Source organism: Rhinolophus ferrumequinum, chromosome 11 (genome assembly GCF_004115265.2).
Source record: "Rhinolophus ferrumequinum isolate MPI-CBG mRhiFer1 chromosome 11, mRhiFer1_v1.p, whole genome shotgun sequence".
Classification (NCBI taxonomy): Eukaryota; Metazoa; Chordata; class Mammalia; order Chiroptera; family Rhinolophidae; genus Rhinolophus; species Rhinolophus ferrumequinum.
This window is the reverse complement of record NC_046294.1, coordinates 72,680,538-72,706,595: the sequence shown is the minus strand read 5'-3', so window position 1 is coordinate 72,706,595 and position 26,058 is coordinate 72,680,538. Positions and strand designations below refer to the sequence as shown.

The 26,058-nt window shown below is 32.9% G+C and overlaps 1 protein-coding gene across 3 annotated transcripts in view; it reads right to left on the bottom strand.

Annotated features, from left to right (window-relative positions):
* The window catches only part of DYNC2H1 (dynein cytoplasmic 2 heavy chain 1), a 290,945-nt gene that overhangs the window by 126,146 nt on the left and 138,741 nt on the right, over positions 1-26,058 (bottom strand). For all 3 annotated transcript variants that reach the window (XM_033120671.1, XM_033120672.1, XM_033120673.1), the window contains 8 exons: positions 25,430-25,564; positions 23,687-23,830; positions 19,190-19,279; positions 11,917-11,982; positions 9,439-9,489; positions 8,589-8,666; positions 2,965-3,096; positions 1,661-1,733 (listed from right to left, as the gene is read on the bottom strand). In XM_033120671.1, coding sequence (XP_032976562.1) covers positions 1,661-1,733; positions 2,965-3,096; positions 8,589-8,666; positions 9,439-9,489; positions 11,917-11,982; positions 19,190-19,279; positions 23,687-23,830; positions 25,430-25,564 — 769 coding nt within the window. The remainder of the gene's footprint in view (positions 1-1,660; positions 1,734-2,964; positions 3,097-8,588; positions 8,667-9,438; positions 9,490-11,916; positions 11,983-19,189; positions 19,280-23,686; positions 23,831-25,429; positions 25,565-26,058) is intronic.

Below are 26,058 nucleotides of genomic sequence, written 5' to 3'. Positions count from 1 at the left end.
TTTCAAACCATCACTTTAATTTAGTTTTCGACTCTTTTTTAAATTAGTTTCAGGTGTACAGAACAATGAAATAGTTAGACATTTACACCCCTCACAAAGTGATAACCCTTCTGCCTCAATCGTAGCAAGAGCAATCTTGTGGAACTTTAGGGATGGAAGTCCAAACAGAATGAGTTAAAGACAGAATGAGATTTGAGAAAACGGGTTACTCTAGTGTCTGATTACGGACACACTTTCAGCATGTTTTGCTGCAGAAGGAAATACAGAAATAGGAAAAAAAGAGAAAGAAATAGAATGAGAGCAATGGGAGGCATTTTTAACACAGGTGATACTAAAATGTTTGTATGCCAACAGAAATGATTCAGTAAAGAAGGAGAAATTGATAATGCAGGAGAAGAGGATAATGGCAGGAATACACACAGACAGACACACACACACACACACACACACACACACACACACACAGAATAAATGGGTTGGCTTTTAGTTGGAGCAAGGGCATTCATTCCTAATACGTAACAGAAGGGGAAGCAGAATGAATATGACTACCAATGCGGGTAGCAGATAGCTCTGTTGGTAAGAAATAAAGAATGTCTACCTTTCTGGTTTTATTAACATTTTTTCAAAAATGCCAGCAAAAGGCTACGTCCATCAGCTAACTTAAGGGGTGAACATAGGAATATTTGATTTTCAAATGTATTACCTGCCGACAGTTATTCCTCAATACGTGTTTATAATTGGCAACACGTTAAACTCTTCAGTCACAAAACAAAGCTCATAAGCATTGCTTACCATGGACACTAACATCTTGGCTCACGTTAGGCTTACTTCATTGAAATATTCATAATTTACAATTAATAAACAATTTCAGTATAAAATTTCATATACATATATCTAGAAAAATTAAATAGAAATGAAGGATTTCTAGAAAAAATTGTCAGCATACTATTTTAACTATGCCAGACTTTTCATTTCCAATATATTTCTAAAACCTCCTGCAGTTCAGAATAGTAAAGATCTATTATTCTTGGATGACTCTATGCTTCAACTAAAATACTTTTAATAATCTTTCTTTTTAACATAGTTTTTCCAAATTTTCTTGTGCAAATGGAAATATGGCATAAGTTATTATTTCCAAATAAGTATTAATAACTTTTAATTCTTCAGATCATAATATCTGAAATACATTTAAAAATGTATTGCACAGTTTGTTTATAATCTGAAGACAAATTTTCTTTTTTGTTTGTTTGTCTTAGAGCAAAAATAACTCATTTTGAAGGCTTTTTTTCCCTAAGACTATGGTATCTGTACATTTTACATTGTCTAAATCAAATGTTTGATTCTCTGCTTTGAAATCTTAATCTTGGACAAATGTCTAAATGTCTAAAGTGCTTCCATAAGAAAATTTTTAAAACTTCAAACTTCTTAACTAAATATAGGATGTCAATTATGCATCAAACTTAATACATTAAGTATGATCATATCCAACACAAAGAATTATTTTTTTTTTAAACAAGGTAGAGACTGTAAAGTAAGTAAAATGAAAAAACAAAAACTAAGACCTATAATCGTCTAAATTTAGCTCAGCATAAAATAACATGTAAGTTAAAAACAAATAATTCAGGTCAGTGGTCTAGTTCTAGAAAAATATTACACTTACCCAGAGTTTTACACGCAAATAGAGCCATTGCACTTTGCAATCTGTCTGGTCTGAGAGCCTGCACCACAAGAACCTTAAAATAAAGTTCAGGGTATTTTTAAATAATAATGTTCCCACAACAACTTTGTTACCTAAACAACAGTTAATGTTAATTAATTAAACAACTGGTTACTAAAACAAGTGAATATTCATCACTGTTACACAATATTTACTATGCCTCAAACTGCAACAGTAGATATATCCAAAGACAAATCTTCAATAGTCAAAATATTACTAAAGTCCATTTACTTCCTCAAACCTATCATCAAAAGTAAACATCAGCATGTAATGGTCAGAGGATTAACTACTTCTACAGGATCTACTAAGTTGCCAAATGCCAGGAAAAAATAGGATAAGTACGTCAGGCACTCCTGATGACAGGAAAACAGAGGCCCACAAATCTTGCCTAAAATTTTCAAATCAGAATTTTTATGCTGAATCATGTATATGTTTTCAAATAAAGGGTTTTTTGTTGTTGGTTGTTTGTTTTTTAAACATACCCAGTAAATTGGAATTCACTAAGGAGATACAAAGGAGACAGAACCACTTCCAGGAAATGGAAACGTCACTTCTGTAGTACCGTGTTTCCCTGAAAATAAGACCTAGCTGGACGATCAGCTCTAATGCGTCTTTTGGAATAAAAATTAATATAAGACTCGGTCTTATTTTACCATAATACGGGGTTTTATATAAAATATATAATATGATATAATACAATATAATACCAAGTCTTAATTTTTGCTCCAAAACACAGTTTAGAGCTGATTGTCTGGCTAGGTCTTATTTTGGGAGAAACACGGTATCAACTCCTGTAGTTTTTCAATTCTAAGCCCTTTGCCTCCCCAAAAGACTGGGTAGAACCCATCAATAGATTTCATCATTCATCATTCTATTTTAAAATACAATGGGGGAAAAAAATCCCCTTTTCCTTACCATGATATATTTTCCTTAGATAGAACCTTGCAAAATGAGTGAAGAACCTGTACAATCTATACCCTAATTTCTTTCTGTAAAACATTTCTCTATAGCCAAATCACCTTTGGATCAGTCAGAGGGAGGGGAGTAAGAAAAGCTACAGTGGGAGACATTCTACTCATAAATTTGCCAGTGATTTCACTGTGTGGAGAAGATGACAAAAGCAAGAAAACCCTTCCCCACATGCACCACATTATGGATACATGACACCCAAAGGCAGAGCTTTCATTTAAATGGCTTCTGAATGACAAGAGAAATGTTAAATACTTGTATGCATTTAGGTAACTTACCTGCTGAAATAAGGAAACCTTCTTTGCAAGAGTAGATGGAAACTCTTGCTCACACACTGAATTATGATAAAAAGTATGCCACAGAGCTACATCTTCAAAGCAGAGGGTCTGATACAGACTGGGGAGAGTAATCTAAAAAATAAAAATAAGTATATATAGTGAGCTATTAGCCAATATAAGTACATATGAATATGTATTACTAAAAAAGGAATGGAAACCAATTATCAATAGGTATTGATTACTTGTTTTCTACTTTATGTTAACTAATCTAATCATTTCTAGGTCAGAAATCGGGTGGTAGACTTATTCAATCAAGAATGCCATCAGTTTGGGTCAGATTATAGAGGAGCCATAGCTCTCAGGATCTGGGAAGACCCAGCTTGCAGCTCTGACCCAGGAAAGAGGCTGGGAAGTGTGACACTGCTGGGCTGGGAGACAGAAGACTCCTCCATCCCCAGCCCCCACCCTTTCTGGCCGGCCTAGGGCAGAGCAATTACAACTGTGGTGACACACACAGGGGTCAGCAGCAAGTGGCAGACCAGCACTGGGCTTTCAGCAGCTCAGAAATCTCCCGAGACACACACACACACACACACACACACGCACGCACGCACACCAGCGCCCTAAGACTCAGGAGACCTGGGCATAGGGCTGGTTGTGTTACTCTCAGTGCGCATATGTGTAGGTAAGAGCAGAAACTGCACTGACTTTGTAAAAACTACCAGGTAGACCCCTTAGGCCCACTCATCTAGAACTGCAGTCCCAGGGTCACTCTGGGCACCAGGTGATCGGCTCTGCCTGCACAAGATGCAGAGGACTCTTTGGTATAGCAGAGGACAACCTGGAGATTACTTGGTGGGTTTAAGCCAAGACTGGCGCTGCTTTTTTTTCTTTTGTTTTGTTTTTGTATTATTGATATTTTTGCCTGTGTTGAGTGTGGGTTATTGGTTGTTCTTACATGTGAGTGTATTTGGTTTTTTCTTTGTTGTTGTTATTGTTATTGTTGTGATCGGTGATTTGCTTTATTCTGAAATTGCCATACACCAGGGCCCAGCCCAAAAGGCACAATATTCAACACACCCAGAGGCCAACTCCAGACCAAACCAGGATATTACTGGGTTTGACCTACAAGTGACACACCCAGAGGGAATTCTCTACAAGCACAAGAGGCCATAGGGGCCAAGCCTCATTTGAGCAGTCAACCCTCAAGCACAGAACATCCACTGGGGGCAGAGCCAAGTCTCACAACTAGTCAGCCTAGGAGTCAATCCCACCAACTGAGAAGCCAAAAGCAATTAAAGATCAACTTTAACAGGACAATATACCCAACGCAAGACTCACCTTTGGAGCACACGCACAGAAGAATAAGGAAGTGGTGCAAGTCAAATATAAAGGTCACATACTACACAAGATAACCCAGCAAAAACCAAGAACCCTAGGGGATCTACCTAATACATCGAAGCAAACACAGAGAGTCAGCCAGAATGGGGAAACAAAGAAACATGTACCAAATAAGAGAACAGAAGAAACCTCCAGAATTGGAACCAAATGAAACAGAGGTAACCAACCTATCAGAGACAGAGTTCACAACACTTATGATAAGAATGTTTAAGGAGCTTAGTGACGACATAAACAAGGACAGAGAAATCATAATGAAGAACCAGTTGGAACTAAAGAATACAACTATTGAAATAAAGAACTCACTTGAAGGAATTACCAGCAGATTAGATGAAGCAGAGGATCGAATCAGTGACTTAAAAGACAAGTTAGCAGAGATCACCCAAATGGAACAACAAAAAGAAAAAAGAATAAAAAACAACGAAAATGGTTTGAGAGATCTCTGGGATAACATTAAGCGCAACAACATGTGCACTACAGCAATACCAGAAGGTGAAGAGAGAGAGCAAGGGATTGAGAACATATTTGAAGTAATAATATCTGAAAACTTCCCTAACCTGGTGAAGGAAACCGACATACAAGCCCAGGAAGTGCAGAGTTCCAAACAGGATAAACCCAAACAGGTCCACACCAAGACACATTACAGTTAAAATGGCAAAGGTTAAAGACAAAGAGAGAATCCTAAAAGCAGCAAGAGAAAGACAGAGGGTTGCATACAAGGGAACTCCCATAAAACTATCAAATGATTTTTCTACAGAAACATTGCAGACCAGGAGGGAGTGGCAGGAGATACTCAAAGTGATGGAAAACAAAGGCCTACAACCTAGATTGCTTTATCCAGCAAGGTTATCATTTAAATTTGAAGGAGAGATAAAGAGCTTCCTAGAAAAGAATAAGCTAAAGGAATTTATTACCACCAAACCAGCATTGCAGGAAATATTAAAAGGACTTCTGTAAACAGAAGAAAGATGAAAACAATCTAACTACAAATAAAAAAAATGGCAGTAACTATGGACCTATCAATAATCACTTTAAATGTAAATGGATTCAATGCTCCAATCAAAAGACATAGGGTGGCTGAGTGGATAAGAAAACAAGACCCTTGAATATGCTGTATACAAGAGACTCGCCTCAGATCAAAAGACACACACAAGCTGAAAGTGAAGGATTCGAGTAAGACATTTCATGCAAATGAAAATGAGAAAAAAGCTGGAGTTGCAATACTTATATCTGACAAAATAGACGTTAAAATGAAGAACATATTAAAAGACAAAGATGGGCACTATATAATAATAAAGGGATCGATCCAACAAGAGGACATAACCCTAGAAAACATCTATGCACCCAACATAGGGGCACCTAAATATATACAACAGATATTCACTGACATAAAGACAGAGATCAACAGTAACACTATCATAGTAGAGGACTTCAACACACCTCTGACAACAAGGGACAGGTCTTCCAGACATAAAATCAATATGGTAACAACTGCTTTAAATGACACATTGGACCAATTGATTTAATTAATATTTTCAGAGCATTTCACCCCAAAGCTGCAGAATACACTTTCTTCTCAAGTGCACATGGAACATTTTCCAAGATAGACCACATGTTAGGCCACAAAACAAGTCTTGATAAATTTTAAAAAACTGAAATCATACCAATTGTTTTCTCTGATCACAGTGCTATGAAATCAGAAATCAACTACAGGAAAAAAACTGAAGACACACAAATTCATGGAGGCTGATAACATGTTACTAAATAATGAATGGGTCAACCATGAGATCAAGGAAGAAATCAAAAGATATCTCAAGACAAACGAAAATGAAAACACAATGACCCAAAATCTATGGGATGCAGCGAAAGCAGTCCTAAGAGGGAAATTCATAGCACTGCAGGCCTACCTAAAGAAACAGTAAAAATCACTAATCAGTTTATCTTCACACTTAAGGGATTGGAAAAAGAAGAGGAAAATAAGCCCAAAGGGAGTACAAGGAAGGAGATAATAAAGATCAGAGAGGAAATAAATGAAATAGAAACCAGAAAAACAATACAAAAGATCAATGAATTCAAGAGTTGGTTTTTAGAGAAGATAAACAAAATCGACAAACCTTTAGCCAGACTCATCAAAAAAGACAGAACCCAAATTAATGAAATGAAATTTAATGAAACTAAATGAAAGAGGAGAAGTGACAACAGACACCACAGAAATACGAAAAAATTTAAGAAATTACTATGAGCAACTATATGCCAACAAATTAGACAACCTGGAAGAAATGAACAATTTTCTAGAAGCACACAACTTTCCAAAGCTAACTCAAGAAGAAATGGAAAACCTGAATAGACTGATTACCACTAGGGAAATTGAATCAGTAATGAACAAGCTCCCAAAAAACAAAAGTCCTGGACCAGATGGCTTTACCAGCGAATTTTACAAAACATTCAAAAAAGCTATTCCAAAAAATCCAGAAGGAAGGAAGAGTCCCAAACACTTTTTACGAGGCCACTATCAACCTGATCCCAAAATCAGACAAAGACACTACAAAAAAAGAAAACTACAGGCTGATATCTCTAATGAACACAGATGTGAAAATCCTCAACAAAATATTAGCGAACAGAATTCAGCAATACGTTAAAAAGATCATACGCCATGATCACGTGGGATTTTCATTCCTGGTATGCAAGGGTGGTTCAACATCAAATCAATTAATGTGATGCACCACATTAACAAAATGAAAAATAAAAATCACATGATCATATCAATAGATGCAGAAAAGGCATTTGACAAAATCCAGCAGCCATCTATGATAAAAATTCTTAAGAAAGTGTGAATAGAGGGACCATATCTCAACATAATAAAGGCCATATATGATAAACCCACAGCTAACATCATACTCAATGGGGAAAAGCTAAAACCATTCCCCTTAAGATCAGGAACAACGCAAGTTTGCCCACTTTCTCCACTTCTATTCAACATAGTGCTGGAAGTTCTAGCCACAGCAATCAGACAAGAGAAAGAAATAAAAGGCATCCAAATTGGTAAGGAGGAAGTAAAATTGTCATTATATGCAGATGACATGATACTATATATAGAGAACTCTACAAAAGAATGCCATCAGTTTGTCTAGTCATAATTTTAATTTGTTCAAAAAAATAAGTAGTTAACAAAAATTGTCCATACATCTGGTATATAGCAGGCATTCACTGAATAAACAAAAGGAAAAATTAGTCAGGTTTAACACTAACTGTTAGGGAAATAAAGTTTAATAAGGCAAGGATCCTAATCTCAGTGGACTTACAACCTAGGAGAAGAGGCAGAAAACAAATCATTTTGTATTAGTACGGTAGGTGCTGTGATATACGAATGTTCAAGATATATGCTGATAGGAAACACAGAATGGAGAAATCGGGCAAAAAGTCATATAGGAGGTAATGCTTTGGGTAAGTCCTAAAAAACAGGCATTTTACAGTCAAAACAGTCAAAGGGCATTCCAGGTGAGGGAATAAGGGAACCAGCAAATACAAGAAATTTTGAGGGAATGGAGTGGAAGTAAAACTGAAGAGGCAAGTAAGGAGCAGATCGTGGATAAATTATATGTTATCCAAAAAACTATGGACTTCATCCTTGAGTGATAAGAAACCATTAAAAGGTTTTAAATAGGGCACTATTTTAAGTAAACTTTAAAACATAAAGGATAGAATAAAATGGAGAAATCTGAGATTAGAAGCAGGGACTAACGTTCTAAATCCAGTTAAACAGCAAAAGCCAAAACTAAGAGAGTGATTGTTAGCCTAGAGAAGAATCGAGTATGAGAGATATTTAAAAGATGAATAGAAGTGAAAATGAAAATTTGAAACTCTTTTCAACATAAGTATACTGGACCTCATTACCGATCCTGAATTATTGTATATATAAGGCTTCCACCTATCATATTACAGGACCTTTTATTTATTTATGTTTATAGTCCCTATGGGTATACAGCACAGGATCTTGTGCAATGCAGAGATTCAAGATGTGTATGTTGAATGAAAAATGCAAATAATTAATAATTCATTAAAGGATTAATCAGAATAGTTCTTTGATACCTTTTTACCCAGACATTTTATGTCATCTTCACAAAAACATCAACACTGAGTATGAATAAGTAGCACATAAAAAAATATAAACAGAAATAACTCAATACAGAAAAATTTCAATATCCCTCACGGTAGAAAAGGAGTACCTTTAATGTGGCCACTGCCCAGCTTCTTTCTTGATCTATCCAAGATGGAAGTTGATCACGTATTCTTTGTTGAGAGTCCTTTAATAAGAGCAATTATTTTCCTTGGTATAGTTGGTAAAATTCCAACTTAAAAAAATTCAACAACTGACTAGCTAATTTTATAACACTGTTTTTTTAAAGCTTATTCTATGTATTATTTCTTTATTTTTATGTATTTTACAAATCAATATGAAATTCTACATAAGATACAACCATTTAGACAAATGTTGCATTCATTTTCATTGTGCTTAATCTTCTGTAAAACTTCAGAAAAACTCAAATGTAATAAGAAACTGCCATAAAATTATATTATCTTTAGTTACATCTTACATTTCAGACACAATCTAAGTTTTGCATTACAGTTTGGGGACATTCCTTTGAAAAATAATATTATCCATTACATGTTTAAACAGAAGAAAATAACTACACAAAAAGCTAAATTTGAATAGTTATCAAAAGTTTTAAAAAGTAATTTTTAAAGTCAGTTACATAGGAAAGTTTTCCTAGTTATAATACAAGATTTGATTTTCTTAGCATTACAAAAGTGTTCTTGGAACAAAATGTATATACCGAAAAAAAGAAACTATAATAATTTCTTACTATTTAAATAATATATTCTCAAAAAAAAATATGTCTTCAAGGACAAAACATATATTTAGGTCCATTTTATAAAAGGTCAATAGAGACAAAGACATATTCTCTAAAGACATATTCAATAATTTAAAATTCCTCTGAAGCAAATTATATTTCATGAAGTCTAAGGCCAAACTATTTTCCCTAAGAGTAAAATAACTTTGTTATTTTTACTTACAGCTTTCCGCAACATGTCTCCAACAACCACACCTGTAAATGTATCCCATTCCTATTGAATAAAAATATGAGGAACACAAAAAACATAAAAATACTATGCAGTTAAAATGTTCTTAATTTCCCTATATCCATCCTTATAAGATGGCTTATAATTCAGCTTTCTAAGGACACATTTAAAAAAAAAAAAAAAGGCAAGAAAAACAACTTTCACAACTTCCTACTTTTAGTACATTAACGTTATGAGTTCATGTACCAACATAAAACATTAATATGAAATCTACTAAGAATAATTTTATTAAAACAAAAGAACTACATTTTATATATGTAAATATATACATATATATATAGAGAGAGAGACAAAAAAATGTATACACATTTTAAGAAAGGAAAAAACTGTATTAAAATTACGCTGATGGTAATCACTTTGAGCAACTCTTATAATTGCAGAAGTCAAATGTGACATGTATTTATCTTTTATCAGTATATATAATTTTAATAGTTTTCTCCTTTCTTAAAATGTGTATACATTTTTTTGGCACCCACTATACATATATAAGTCTTAACATCTGAAAACGTAAATGTCATGTTCAATTAGCATTTGTCACTACCTGCTAATTTTTCCTATTATACTTGTATGCTATTCCTCCAGATAAGCAATAAGGTGTACCAAAGGTTTAAAAATTGTGTATGTTGGAAAAAAACAGAAAAAAGTAGTTCCATTAACTTATCTTTTCTAACAGGTTGGAAGATTGCCATTATTCCCTTTTTTCTTAATCCACAGAATCAAAATTCATCAACTGTTATGAAATCTAGTGCTCTAAAAAAATCTGTATCTTCACCCTGTGTCCCCCCAATCAGAAAATAATGGGCACTACTATATAATTTATTACATATTGGTCAGCAAATAAAGCAAAAACATATTAAAATGGGACAGCAATATGGAAAAATTACCAAAGCAACACACTTCATGCCTCCACCCACCCTGACCCTTCACACTTCACATTTAAATTATACAATTACAAATAAATAAAAATGAATGATTATTATACTATATGTAAGTCAAAGAAAAATGTTTTCCTTTCCCAGTGATAATTGCTTTATACTCCAGAAGGAAAAAACAGATAATTTTAAGTCTTATCCAGTGTGAAACATATTCATCATAGTGAAAATCATTATACAGGAGGAAGTTAAGGCATTAGAGTTAATAGCAGAACTAAAAGGGGTCAAGTTAATAAATTCAGGAGAAACTATACAATTCAGCCAGAGCATGTGGAGGTAGAGGAAAACAAAGAGCAAACATAGGCATGAGGAATGGTCTACATTCTTTTAACTATTCAAATGAGGGGAACCCAGAACATACCGTGTTTACCCGAAAATAAGACCTACCCCGAAAATAAGCCCCAGTTAAGATCGTCAGCCATATGGACGCATTTAGTACATTATGACGATGTTCCAAAAGATGACATGACTGTATTTGAATAAATGTAGATTGTTGTACATGAAAAACCAAGACATCCCCTGAAAATATGCCCTCATGTGTCTTTTGAAGCAAAAATTAATATGAGACCTGGTCTTATTTTGGGGGAAACACAGTAATTAAAATCTGATCAAGTGGAGTCAAAGGTTACTAGGTCAGAGTTGCACTGTCCACATAAATATTCTCTCCCACCCTAAATAATGGATTCTCACTTTATGATAATGGAATAATAATGAAAAAATCATTTACAAATGCTTTTTAAAGAATATTAGAAGCACACCAGATGGATTAATTAGCTCTGGCTTAAAGGAAGTTCTTTTCCAATTTGAGAGGGGGATATATGGCAGCCCAGAAATGGTCACAGACAAAGAAGATAAGTTATACATTAAAAGATTAACATACATCTGCAGGTTCAAGGAAGCTTCTGAGAACTGCCTACGCTCTTTCTTGCTTCACCTGCTGTAAAGTCAGTGAAGGTGGTAATAAATAATGTTGCTGTACCCATATTGTTACATATTTTATATTTATCAGTTCCACTGCTTAGACCAGGGATATAAGGCTGACCCCTTCTGGTGTCCTGAGTACGTGGACTTGGGTTCAGAAAAATCTAGGCACTGTGGGTAAGTTACTTACATTTTTCTTACTACCGTGAGAAACTTACTACCGTGTTTCCCCGAAAATAAGACCTAAACAGAAAATAAGCCCTAGCATGATTTTTCAGGATGACATCCCCTGAACATAAGCCCTTAAGCATCTTTTGGAGCAAAAACTAATATAAGGCCCAGTCTTATTTTCGGGGAAACACAGTATCACTTCAGAATATTGCTCCCACCCAGAGGGGAGTAGAACTGGAAATCATCATCTTATACTAAATTTCTAACTTAGCAAAAAATTAATAGGTTGATATATAATTTCTAGCCTGAAGTAATTTCTAATCTAACCATAAATCCGTCCAAATTACTATGTTTAACTCAAACATTTTCCTCCTTTACTTCCACTTACATTTTCTTGAAAAAGTTCAGGATGCATGCCTCGAACAAAATGCAAAGCGAACATCAACTGATCAGCCTGAAAAGAATAACAGATGTTATCTTGCTTTTTCTTTTTTTTTATCTTGCTTTTTCTCTGAATTTGTGGTTCCAGAAAAGCTTAGTTCTTGAATTTCCATTCACAAAATCTGTATTGTCTTCAAATTATCTTCTTTTATCAATATGAAAAATGACTATTCCAATAACATCAACATACAACAACAGTTCTAAGTTGGGGGTAGAGTGTATAAACGAAGTGCTAAAATATTTAGAGACAGTGCTAGGATTAATTTCTGTTTACATCTCATTAAAAATAAAACAGATTTATTTAACTAGCTGAAATCCAATGGTGAGGTTTGAGTCAGTCAATACTAACTAGATCAATCTCCTGCATTAGTAATCCTCAATTTGTCATTGTGTATGTTTACATGCTCGTGAACAATGCATACCCCTAAATCAAGAAATTTCAGTTGTAGAAATTTATGTAAAGGGATTATGAATGTAATCCTGGATAAGAAATAAGGATAGGCTGTGCAAGACTGTTTACAATGGAGGAAAAACTAAAACAACCTAAATGTTCAAAAGTCTATCATGAAAAATATTGGTATCAAAATACATAGCATAATTCATATGTGGAAGGAGGAGGAATATGTTTATATAAACATATATGGATACGTATCTGCAAAAAAATTGGAAGATATCAAAATTCTTATCAGTGATTTATTTTTGAGATTACAGGTTGTTTTCTTCTTTTTCCTTAGGTACTTATATTTATTTTTTAAACTTTCTAAAATAAGCTTGTATCATTTCTGTAAAAAAAAAAAAAAAAAAAAAGTAAACGTTTACTAACAAAAAAACAACCCATTTGGTAAAGCACCATCTTTCCTACCAAGTTCTAATTTAAACATTTTATTTAGCTTTTCCCATATTGTAAATACTTTATTTATATCTAATGTGTATATAATTATAGAGATAAATATATGGATATTAAGATATTTAAAAAGATCCTCCTATAAATACTACCAGCAAGTACACTCCTTGCCTGCCAGAAAATCACCCTCAGTAGGAGAGATGCAATATATTGAATACTGCACAGAAGGATTATCTTGTGTATGTTTGTGTATACATACAGCAAGTGCTCAATAAATATCTATTGATTAAGCAATGAAATAGCTACCATCTGACTTAAATTATTATAAAAAGCAAAGCATGTCATTTGGGGAGATGTACAATGGTCTTAGGTATTAGAAGGTCAGAATTCAGATTTGGGATTGAACTGTGACTAGCTGAATAAGCCACTAAGATATTTGTTTTATGAATTAATAGATACTTAACATGATTATAATAGCAGCCTTCATCTAAGGTAAGGAAATAATGAAGACAAATTAGACAATAAATGTATTACTTTGAAGGCTTTATCACTTAATGATTCTTTATTACATGTACATATACACAAATTCACACACAATATTATTTATTGAGCCATTTTTTCCTCCAATCTGAGGAAGAATAAAGTAGTCTCTAGTGTTAATGGAAATAAGGCAAGGCTCTGCTACTCTATGATTCTCAGATTAGCTCAAATCAGTGAGCTAATTGTTAATTATTACTGGGACCAAACTCCAAAATGTAGACAAAAAATAGCCACATAATATGTAGTCAATAAATGGGTAATGGCAGTTGCCGTTCTCCTCATTTTTTGGTCACAGAAGACATCCTGACCTCAAGCATGTAATCACAGTTGAGCCAATGACATTATATCACTCCACACATAATGGTACAAGGGATGCCATAGACCTAAGCCAGGCCAACTGGGATCTTCATTCATGTTTTCCAACCTAGACATGGCTGACAGAAGCTGCTGATGGCAGCTGCGTTACTGCCCAGCTGGACCAATGAGTCCTTTCAGCCATAGTAACACCATAGTTACAATAATATTATAATGAAGGACAATGATGATTTAAGGATAAAAGAACACAATTTACTGCGAGACTGAGAGAAAGCATTATTTTCAATTAAATTGAAGTAAAATTAAGAATGAATAAATCAAGCTTAAGGATTTTTCTGAATATTTATTTCAGAAAAAACAAAGAACAAAACTGTCAATATCCAGAGTTGACAAAGTATTTTTACCTCTAACATCCTTGATCTACACTACTTTTCAAATCAGAAAATGTAAGTGTTTTAATTCAATGTTAATTTATCTCAGCATACTTAGGTTCTGCTACAAAATACTTTAATATCAAGGTATATATAATAAGGAAAATTTCAAATGATCATCTATATAATTAACTAGAAAAACCACTAACAGATGGTAAACTACTAGGTGGGATGAGTCAGCCACACATTCCATGCCATCACAATACTTTAGTAAATATTCAAAAGCAGTGAAACTATTAGAGCAGAATTAATACAATATGAGGGAATCTTAAAGTCAACTTTAGAGTTGAGATCAAGTTCACAATTCCAGATATAATTGTTTGTTTCACTCTCATCCTATTAGTAAGAAGTTTTCAGCATCAAGCCAAATGTGTTTCAATGTCAGCTCCACCATTCATCTGGGTAACCTAAAGAAAGGTTATTAGCTCTAAATCTTGGTTTCCTCCTTATATAATAGGAATGTTGTAGGCATTAAATCACAATATATGTAAAGCACTTACACAGTGTCTGAAACATTGTAAGTCTTAAAAGGTGACATATAACTATCTGCTTTACAGTAAATTAATAAACTACACAATATTGGAAGGGAAATGTATTTCAAAAATATTCTATAGACTCCACAATTCTCAGAGACTAAGAAGCAATAGAAAGTATAATTCATTCGTTCCTTTTATTTCTACTCCACAGTATCTATTACTTTCAAATATGTTCAATGAAAAATATAAAGCAAATGTTACCATATGAAGAAGTCTTTCTTTAATCTCAAGGAAGTTGATATAGCATAGAACTTGAGTATTCAAATTTGTGCTTGAAGTTAAATCATACATTTTAATGAACAATTCTATGCACATTCAACAAAACTTCCAGAAAAATCAAAAGGGTTGGATATAATACTAAAAAGTTTCAAAGTTATCTAAGCAGAAAAAAATTATCTAAATTACCAGGATTCACTTTAATAGCCACAGGTTATAAAATTTCGAAACACCCACACTTTTATAAGAAAACACATTTCGATAGAAAAAAATATCAGATTCCAAATTAAATGATTTGTAAGATAAATACAATCATGATAAGCTATTATTATTTTATTTTTAAAACATAACATTCATCTGAATTTTACTCAATCAACTAGCAAATTCATTTGGAGGGGCAAGCTGACCTGCAGAGGCATAAACCTACCAAAAATTTGAGTGAAAAAACTTCTAGTCACATCTCACCAGTCTTCCTATACCATTTCAGATCTCTCTTGGATCACACTTACAAGAGAAAAGGGACAGGAAGAATATATGCTCTCCCATCCTTTTCTGTAGTCTTGCCTTATATAGTTGGAAATTATTTAACACTCCAACAACTTCCATTATTTTGTATCTATTCCAAACAATAAACTGGGATGAAGAAATTATATGTAAAGGTACTAACTTGTACATAGTTTTATTATAATCATAAATTTGGGAAAACCAAATACGTTACTTATCCTATCATTGTCTAAAATACTTAGGTTACTGAAATACTTTTGATCTCTTAAAAAAAATGACACAGTCAATAATCTAAACTGAAATTGCTAGACAGTTTTCAACATTTGGGTTACTTAATCAAAAGTCTAAATTATCTGCTACAAAACAAGTCAATCAGTTTTTACTCCAGGTCAGGTTGCTTTCACTTCAATGCAATGCGAATACTAATAATCCTATCCTCTCTCTAGTTCAAGAGTCCCCTGTTGCCATACTGCTGTCACGAACACAACAGCAAAATCAGCAAGAAAAAAAGGGGTTATCATTTTGTGAGGGGTATAAATACCCAACTATTACATTGTTTTGTACACCTGAAACTAATAACAAAAAATAATAATAAATAAATGAATAAAATATGACATAAAATAAGAAACTCTGGCAGTTTAATGGGATACAGACTGCTAAAAACCCAAAAAGGTTTCACTAAAATATGAAACTGGTTCCGTCCTAAGTAAGATTACACTGCTAAATCTTGAGAAATGTACTGCATTGCTTTACAATTAATGTGCTTTCAGAATTTTTATTCATTCTATGGAATGCTGAATTCATGTTGAATAAGTTTAATATTACTCATACAGAAACATGAGTTTTAGAAAACAGATATTCCATCGTCAATTATAAACATGTCTTAAGAATTATAAACCATAATTTTCTGGGAGTTTGTTTGTTTTAATGATTTTAGCTGTTCTCAATCAATAGAAAAGTATTACTTAAGATAAGCAATGAAAATACCAATTGGGTATTTTTAGCACCAAATTGTGCACTAAATTGTGAGTACCCAACTGGATACTAAAATGTTAAGGACATTAAGCCTTGCAAGCTCTCTCCTAGTGCAACAAAATGCTGGCTTTACCCTAACTTACATATATTTTTAAAAGGTAAAGTGACTTAAAAGTATTCCTTGCTATACTTCACTGATGTCTTAAATCATTTAGTACTGAATACTTATTATATCCTTCCCTAATTACATTATAAAATATATGACATAAGGATTTACATCTCATCAGTAAATATATTGCATAAATAAAAATAAAATAATATATAAACCAAGGTAAAGATACATAGGTTAGAAACAAACAAGAAACACATAATAAGCAAAACTACTAAAATTTTGGATTTAACTGATGTCCATAAATATGCATGTTATTAATAAAGAATTATGGAACATCCTTTTAAAAAAAGTACTACTAATGTTTGAAAGAAAAAGTTTATGGTATCTTTTAACTTAAAATATTTTTCAAAAATAGTATTTATAACATTACTTTCAAAAGGGATTTGGGGCATCTTAAAGTAACTATAGCACTCTAATATTTTCATAAATCACAGCTTATTTTAGTGTAGCGGTCTTAAAGGAGAGTAAAAAAGCATTAAATATATTATTAGAAGAGTGACTAAAATGAAACTATATCCTTAATATATTCACTAGAAAATAAAAAAACATTAAACCTACATTTAAAAACAAATCATATAAATTAAATAATATAGAAATCAAAAATAAATCCAATGATTAAAAAATAAAATATAAAAACAATAATTACAATAAAGTAGACTTATTCTATAAAGTAAGGCTTATTCATTAAAATACCAAGAAAAATAGATAAATATGGGAAATACACAAAAATGACAAATAAGGAAGGTAAAAACAAACAACTTTAATAAAAATACAGAAAAGAAATTTAAAAATATGATATTTCTAAACCACAACTTGGTAAAAATTAAAAAGACTGATAATATCCAGGGTTGACAAGGATGCAAGGAAGGAGGTACCTTACTTACTCTGTGGACAGGAGCATTAACTGGTAAAGAACTTTTAGAAGGCAGTTTGATAATATTCAACAAAATTTCAAAAGTTCTATATCCTTAGACCAGCACTATATTTTCATTGAGAAATCTACTGAATAGAAATACCTACTTACACATGTACATAAAGATGAATATACAGTACAGGACTTCACAGTCACTCATAATAGCAAAAAATATATATAGTCTAATATCCACCAATCAAGTACTAGTTAAAGCAGCAAATAAACATATTATGGAAAACCACACAATCACTAAATATAATGAGGTTAACATATTTATACTTATGGGAAGATCTTCTGGAGCTATTGCAACAAAAAAAGATGCAACAGAACAAAATATATAGTAAGGAAAATGTAAAAGTATATGTATTTGTTGGTATAAATATGAAGAGAAAGGAAACGGGTTATACAAGACACAAATCAAACTTAGAACTGATTTCCTCTAATGAAGGAGTAAAACCTGGAGGAGAGGGTGAATGACTCTAAGATTTTTTTTCTATACAGTCCCATAAAGTTTGAGACTCAGAAAATGTTTTTTAACTTTTGTTTGTGTAATAAAATTTTAAAGTATTACATGAGATAATGCATTATACAAATGTTACCAATATATGAGATCTATAACATAAAATTCTACTCTTATGTCATCCTCATATCTAAGATCATAACATTTTAGTATGGAATGATCTTTGCTTGAAATTCCTCATTTCACACAAGTTAAAACTGAGGGCCAAACAGATGATTTTTAGAATGATAGTTAACTATAAGACCTTTAAAACAAAAAATATAAATCCACCATTTTCATTAAAGAAGGAATTCTGCAGAAACGCTCAACTATAATTCTTTGAACTTCCAATAATGTCCATTGTCAAAGTGCTGAAAGGCACTTTGAAGGATTTATTTTCTGCCTCAAGTAACGATCCTCAACAATATCACTCTAATCATAAAAGTTACTAACACTTACTAAAAAATATACTAACTACATCTTTTTCAAGATTTTCTAAGAAGCCTATATAATTGGACCTTAATAACTCTATTTCTCTCACTTACTTGTCTGTACGAAGCTCTACTTCAATGTATCTCAAGCTAACAAAGACTGATGTTTTTAAAAATTCCAAAATGAAAAGCCTCTGTGTTTTCTATAATATTCAAAACTTTCTAAAATATGATCCATTGAGTATTCTACTGGGACCTTTATAATATAAAGATGTCTATGACAAATTTCTAACTCAGAATCAGGCATTAGTTTACTTCCTAATGCCAGGAATAGAAAACAATTTTGTTCCCCAACCCAGGGAACATTTGGCAATGTCCAGAGATATTTTTGATTGTAACAACTGAGAGAAAGGAAGTGCTACTGGCATTATTTGGCAGAGGCCAGAGATGATGCAAAAGATCCTAAAATGCACACAACAGCCCCCCTCAACAAATAATAATGTGGCCCAAAATGTCAATAGTGCTGAGGTTGAGAAAACCCAGCTACAAAATGACCTACATAATCCATTATCGCTTCCTCTTTCAATGGCTACTGCGATGACCAGAGCAAGGTCAGCTAATCCAGTATTTGCTCTCCCTTCTTCACTTGTGACTTTTTTCCCTACCACATTCCAAAGCACTGCAAGACATTCTAGATAGTAATGAATACTATTCTAGGAAAATATCAGAAATTCCAATTTCAATACCTTTCTAGTAGGTAAAGAATTACATAATTTAAATGTAATACTGTATTAAATCAAGAGTCAGGTAGTATTTTATATGTGAAAAATATAACATTTCTTACCTTAAATAGACAACGGCATATATATTCATATACCATATGTTTTAATGAGCTGATAAGAGACTGGATTCGCTGTTCTGTATTTTCAGAATCCTGTAGATTACAATTTGAAAGTTAAAAAACCACTAGGGAATTTATAAACATTTAAAAGGTATCCCCCTAGTTTAACCACGCTTATAAATAGTTTCTCAAGACTCAAAGCTGATGGCCAAACTCAAGTACTAATTAAGTAAGTGCATTAAACTTATACTCTTAACACAATTGAAAAAATTGACGTATTTTTCTTTAATGTATAGACTTGTCATATAGAAAAGCATAGGTTCCAAACAGCGTCACTTGTGCTAAAAGCCATGATACCAAACCTATACTTATACAATATCTGTCCTAATTGCAGTTTTAATCTTCACTAGAAATGCAGTCTTAATCAACCAGTCTAGAATTTTCTGGTCAAGCACCAGTAATCTTTCACTCAGGCCCTATTTATCCCCCACACACACCTCCAAAGGAAAAAGAGGCAACCTGCATAATAAAAACTATCCTAGTCCCTTATTCCAAAAAAGACGATGTCTAGGCATAAAAAAAATCCTTTTTCTTTTGCTAATTGCCCCCTTGCCTACTCTTTTTCTGATAAAAACCTTCCATTTTGTATAACCCCTCAGACTGCCCTTCGACTTGTTAGATGGGATGCTATCCAATTCATGAATCATTTAATAAGGCCAATTAAATCTTCAATTTTACTCTACTGAATTTTGGGGTTTTATTGATAGAGATAAAACTTTTAATAAATAAAAATTATAATCAATTTCTAACATAATATGAATTAAATGTGACTATACCACTTTGATTCCTACTGGAATTAAAAATACAACATCAATCTGGGGTAAAACCACTTCATTGCTTCTATTATAATTACCAATCCAGCCCCAAAACAGTATGACCAGAACTACCCTATAAAGAATTTTCTCACCCTCAATATAAAAACCTAAACAATTTTAAACCATGCTCTTCAAGTTGAATAAAGATGAATAATAATTTTGATACTGGTGCTATAAAAATTCGTACACACCGTTAGTATTTTTGTACTTCCATTACATAATTTTTTACACTTCCATTTTTTCATATTTCCATCCTGTATTTCCATTGTACATGATTGCCATGATTTGAAAGAATATCATTAATGGCTATTTCCTTTGATTCATGAAAAATGGCTTGGGGTAGACACAGGGAAGGAGATTGTAAAAGCCGGTCTCTTCCCTAAGTGTAATATGAGTTTTATATCTCACTTCAAAGAGTATGTGGAGAATACAAGCCTGACAAAGTCAATTCAAGTATAATATTTAAACTAAATTTGTTTGCTTCCTTGTGACTGTAATTGACGAGAATAAAAAAAAAAACCTAGTAAAATAATTCTAAGTTTCACTTTAACATATCCAGGATGAGCAGTGCAGTGTGTGAAATTGGTACAAAACATCATGAACTGGCATTTAGATGCATCAAACTCAGGTGCCTGGCCTTTTCAGTAGCATGTTCTAACCAAGAGGTCATCGTTTACAGTTCATATGGCAAGCACTCTTCTTCATTTCACTATTTATAACAAAGATCACATGTGAAATTGAAACTTGGATCCACTAAAAGATACTCTATTGTGAGACAGAATAAAGTTATCTACAAGATCCAGTGGATTTTCAAAACATTGGAAAGCAAGATTTTTACTCTACATATATAAGATTATATTACTTTTTAACATAAATTCAAATGTACACACACAAGTACACACACATACACAAACATCAGTGTTATTCACAGAACTATTGTTACTGAGGAGATACTGAGTTGTAAGCTTTCCTAAAGAGTATAAAATAATCAATATTCTAATTACGTTTAGTTAGAACTTCTAATTTATTTATTAGTTCTCATACCAGGTTAGAGACACTTCACTTTAACATGAATATATTTGACTACGGATAAAAAGAAATTTAAAATGAAATTATTACGTGTTCTTTCTAAGTAATCTACAAGAAATTTCAATGTAAAAAAAGGTAAACACAAATGACTCTTTAGTTTTATCTGTTGACATAGTGAATTATGTAATACCATGTATCATGACCCAACTCTCACAGACTTTACTCCATTCTGGGTTTTCCTTTATTGTGTGTGTAAAAATGCTTCTATCAGTACAATATTATAAATGGTTTGATTAAATTTAACATACTTTAAAATTCAAAAATATTTTTTAAACACTAAGGACCAAACTACAATTATTTATTCTTCTGTCTTTCCCATGCCTCTAGAAACCCGATGTTTGTCTAAAGGGCATTATAAATATTAATGACAGAAATGCCTGTCTTCTCTACCATGACTGAAGACAGATTTTTGTTAATAAAACCTACCCCCCAAAGCACTATCTCTTCATTAGGTACCGTTTTATTTCAATTTTGAATGTATAAACAACTTCAAATGAAATACATTAATGAAAAAAAATCAATACAAATGTAATCATCATATATAATCAAATAAAAATTTTCTGAAATAACTCATTCATGAAAATAATAAGTAGCCATGAAAATGAAGACAAGAATTGTTGTCCTGTTTTGCTCCCTGCTATAAATCCAAACACCTAGAAAAATGTCTGACACATACTGAGTCTGTAATAAGTAATAAATAATCGTTCCTCAGAAAACAGATTTCAGTAAACCTACTTGAATATAATTTTCCCCTAAATTAACTAAAAGAACACATTACTCTCCCCTAAAAAAATAACTTAAAAAAACACCCATATTACTATTATACCAAACACAATAACTATGAAGAATAAGTAGATAAATTTTGTCTCATAAAAATATTTTAGAAATAAAGTGAAAAGGCAGATAATAAACTCAAAATGTTTATAACATATGACAAATATTGAGGTTTAATGTCCTCAATATTTAAGTCTCTTAGAACTCAATTTTATATTAATATCACAGAATGTAAAAGAAAAAAATTCACCAAAAAATACAAATGTAAAATAATCCTGTATTTATCTTATAAGTGATATTTATCGTACAAATGATCAAAGACTTGCAAATACAATGAAATATTTTTCAATTACCGAATAGGACAATTATTCAAAGATATGCAATATTTATTGTTGGTTAGGTATAGATAGAAAAAAGCACTCTCACTGCATCAGTTTAATACACCAATAGCATGTATTTACAAAGGATAATTAGACAATATTTGTGTAAAAGCTGACAAATGTGCATTTTTGCCCCCGTTATCCAAGTCTAGGAATTTAACTAAGAAAATAACTGGAGAAGCAAAACACTGAAAAACCTAACAAATGTCTGTAGATGTTTTAAAACATAACCCCCAAATTTCTGATACCCTTTCCATCAAAAGGTGACGTCTATTTTCCCATCCCCTTGAATCTGAGTATGTTTGTGACTGCTTCAACCAACAGAATACAGCAGAAATGATACTGACACAAGGCTGGGTTACATAAGGCGATTCACCTTCTGCCATGTTCACTACAACACACATGTTTAGAGCCCCTAGGTATAATATGAGAAATCCAACTACTCTGTGCTGTGAGAAAGCCAAGCTTCATGGAAAGGTGCAGCAGTCAGCAGTACCGTCATCAAGTCCTCCCGCCCCAGGCACCAGACATGCAGGCGAATCCCTCTCTGAAGTCCTCCCTATCCCCCAAATCCCACTCTGAAGTCCTCCCAACTGAAGTCCCAGACATTAAGAAGCAGAGATAAGCCATCCCTGCTCTGCCCTCACCAAATTCCCCATCGAATCCATAAGTATAAGGAAGATCTCATGAGCTTATGAAAAACAGTTTTAATCTGCCAAATTTCGGGGTCATGATATTCAGCACAAGTAACCAGATCAATGTCCATGTAGGAGGTGGTTAAATAAAGTATGGTATAGTGTCACAAGCTCTCAAAAATATTGTGTAGGTTTATATTTATTGACATGAAAGTTGTCCACAACATACTAATAATTTTTTAGATAGTATGATACCTTTTGGTTAAAGCAATTTATATCGTTTCATATATCCTTCCCTCCATTAGAATATAACCCAATACAAGTAGTGTATAGTCTTATATCCCCATTACCTACAATAACTAGCACGTATTACAGTCGCAAACAACAAGGATATACAATGAAATTTTAAATGTCATTTTCCGCAAGTAATGGGATTATGTGGATAATTTCTTACCTTTACACCTTACTGAATCATCTGTTTTTTTAAGGATCATCTATTACTTATTAATTTGTACTCAAAACATACATCATTCCTATTAAGAAGACTGTCACATGGGGACAGTTTGTTAAGAATATAAACTACAATTAAGGAGCTAGTTTCTTTTAATACAGTTTAAAATTGTTACATGTGGTCTTCTGAAATATAATTTTAAACAAATTTTCTCAGGAAATAGTTATTATAGATTAATAACCTTCAAAAGTGATCTCTCTAATTCAGTCTCAGCTACAGGGTAACCAATGGCATACCTGTTTGTTTTGTAGAGCTCGCTGGAAAAGTCGAAGAAATGAAGCCAAACTAAAACGGTACATGTTATTAATTTTGGACAAGTCAGAGATAATGAAGTACATCTTGCTGGCACTCTCAGCCAGAGGAAGATAGGCATCCCGCTCCTGTGGATCATTGGTTGGGGAGAAAAGAACACCTCAGAACTAGTGCTTTACTGCCACCTACAGACCATTATGCACATAGCTAGCCACAGCTTTATATTCCTACATATATCCAACTAATAAAGATGACAAATCATAGAATTTTATAACTAAAAGGAATAGAATGATCTAGTTTTTATTTTTATGAAACTGAGGGAAATATATTTTAAATACTTCTCTACAACTCAGATTACAAAGTTAGAAGTGGTTCATTGGTTGATCTTAATGAGGACTGAGAGCACCTGTATTAGGGGAAAGAGAGTGAAACGGAATGGTAAACAGCTGTGAGTAGAATAAATGATGCATTTTTACATTTCAAAAGAGAAACAGTTTAGGTAATGCAAGAGGGCATGGCACTACTAGGCTATTCCTTCAGTAGACAAAAATTAGAATTATGAATCCAGTGTGTGGGACTGGTGTCAACAAGAACACTGAGGGAACGAAAGAAGACTTTACCAGGTGTCCATATTAAGATAATAAAGTACCTAGCACTGTTTAACATAAGCATAGAAAGACCCAATGACCACAGGGGCTTTCATTCTGACTGGAGGTATAGGATGATACAAACGAGAGGATCATAGGATTAAATGGCCTCAAGATTCTGAATGGAAATCTGAGTAGATTCTCTAAGTCTTTCTGATCAAAGCACCAGGATTACAAATATGACATTGGTAAAATTATGTTTGTGACTCAGCGATGCCTGTTCAGAGAAAGAAGGCACAGGAAGTTCAAACTGCTTTTGACGTAGAATAACAGGCATGACATCTGCCAAGTTTAGAGTAGGTGACTGCATTGGAATCAAGTATACGTTTGCTCTTACCCTGGTTTCAACAGAGCTCTTTCCCAAGTGAAGAAAGTAATAATAGGAAATTGTAAAATTTGAGTAAGGGCTGAAAACTACTAAAATGGAAATCTGAAAAAGTTATTGAGATGAATGGGAAAGAATTAAACGAAATCAGTGATGGCCCTGGTCAGTTTGAGGCCTGCAAATTCATAGTAACATTGATCGGCTTGGTTGTCTGATTTTCTTCAAGCAAAGCTTAGTCACTAAATTATATAGGAGGAAAAGATAAATTGTACTGATAGGGGTTTGGAATTACGCAAAAGGAAACACCAAAAAAAAAAGGAAAAAGGATTTTAATCATTTGTAAGAAAATAATTCTGATCATCATACTCACATAGTCTAGGATAAGTAGGGGGAAAAAGTGTTTTTAATGGAAAAAGTAGCTTATAGCTCTTGTAATTGAGGTATTTAACGTGTCTTAAGTTTCAAGAATGACAAAGATGCGTTAGCATTCATTTTTAATTTCGGTGCAAAACTGTAGCTTTAGATAATGTTATGCCAGAAATCAGTAGAACCCAGCAGGGTATACCGACCTCATCCTCGTGTCCGCAACATCTCATCACCTTCTCTATAATAAGAATCAGACCAAAGGCTCTGGTATTTTGGATAACTTTCTATTTTTGCAATCATTGTTTCCCCGAAGTCCTGATTCTGCATTTTAATCACATTAACATAAAAGTTTAAGAACACATGATATAAGATCACAAAGGAATACTTACTTGATCAAGGAAAATCTGGAGTTTGTAAGATTCCTTAAGTGACTCTTGAATAAGTGCACTGCTTGCTTTTGTCTGATTCAAAGATTCAATCAAATCCTTATTTTCCAAAATATTGCCTTGAGATGTGGCAAGTGTCTGTAGAAAAAAATAACAAAATCATATTAACATTATTATACACATTAAAATAATCAATTAAAGGAAGCTCAAAGTATCTATAATCAGCTTGATAATGTTTATGAAGACATTATCAAGAATTTCAACACTTTATAGCAGGAGTGTCCAAACTGCGGCCCACAATTCATTTTTAATTGGCCTGCAGCAAATTCCAAAAATATATTTAGTTTACTTAAATAAACCAGGTGAGGCAATATGTTCTTCACCTCGAGTGAGTGGCCGGGCTGTTTGTGTATTTTGCCGCCTATGGTCCTTGGTAAAAAAGGTTGAAACAGGTTTGGACACCCCTGCTTTATAGCCTATAAGTATGATATAGTAAATCATTATACGATACTATATCATTAAAGCATTGCATATGTATTAATTTTATTAATCTAATTTAAAAAACTACTTAAAGTTATAGATTAAGTCGTAATTGCATGCTACCTTTTAATGCTTCTTGAAATTATGAGCAT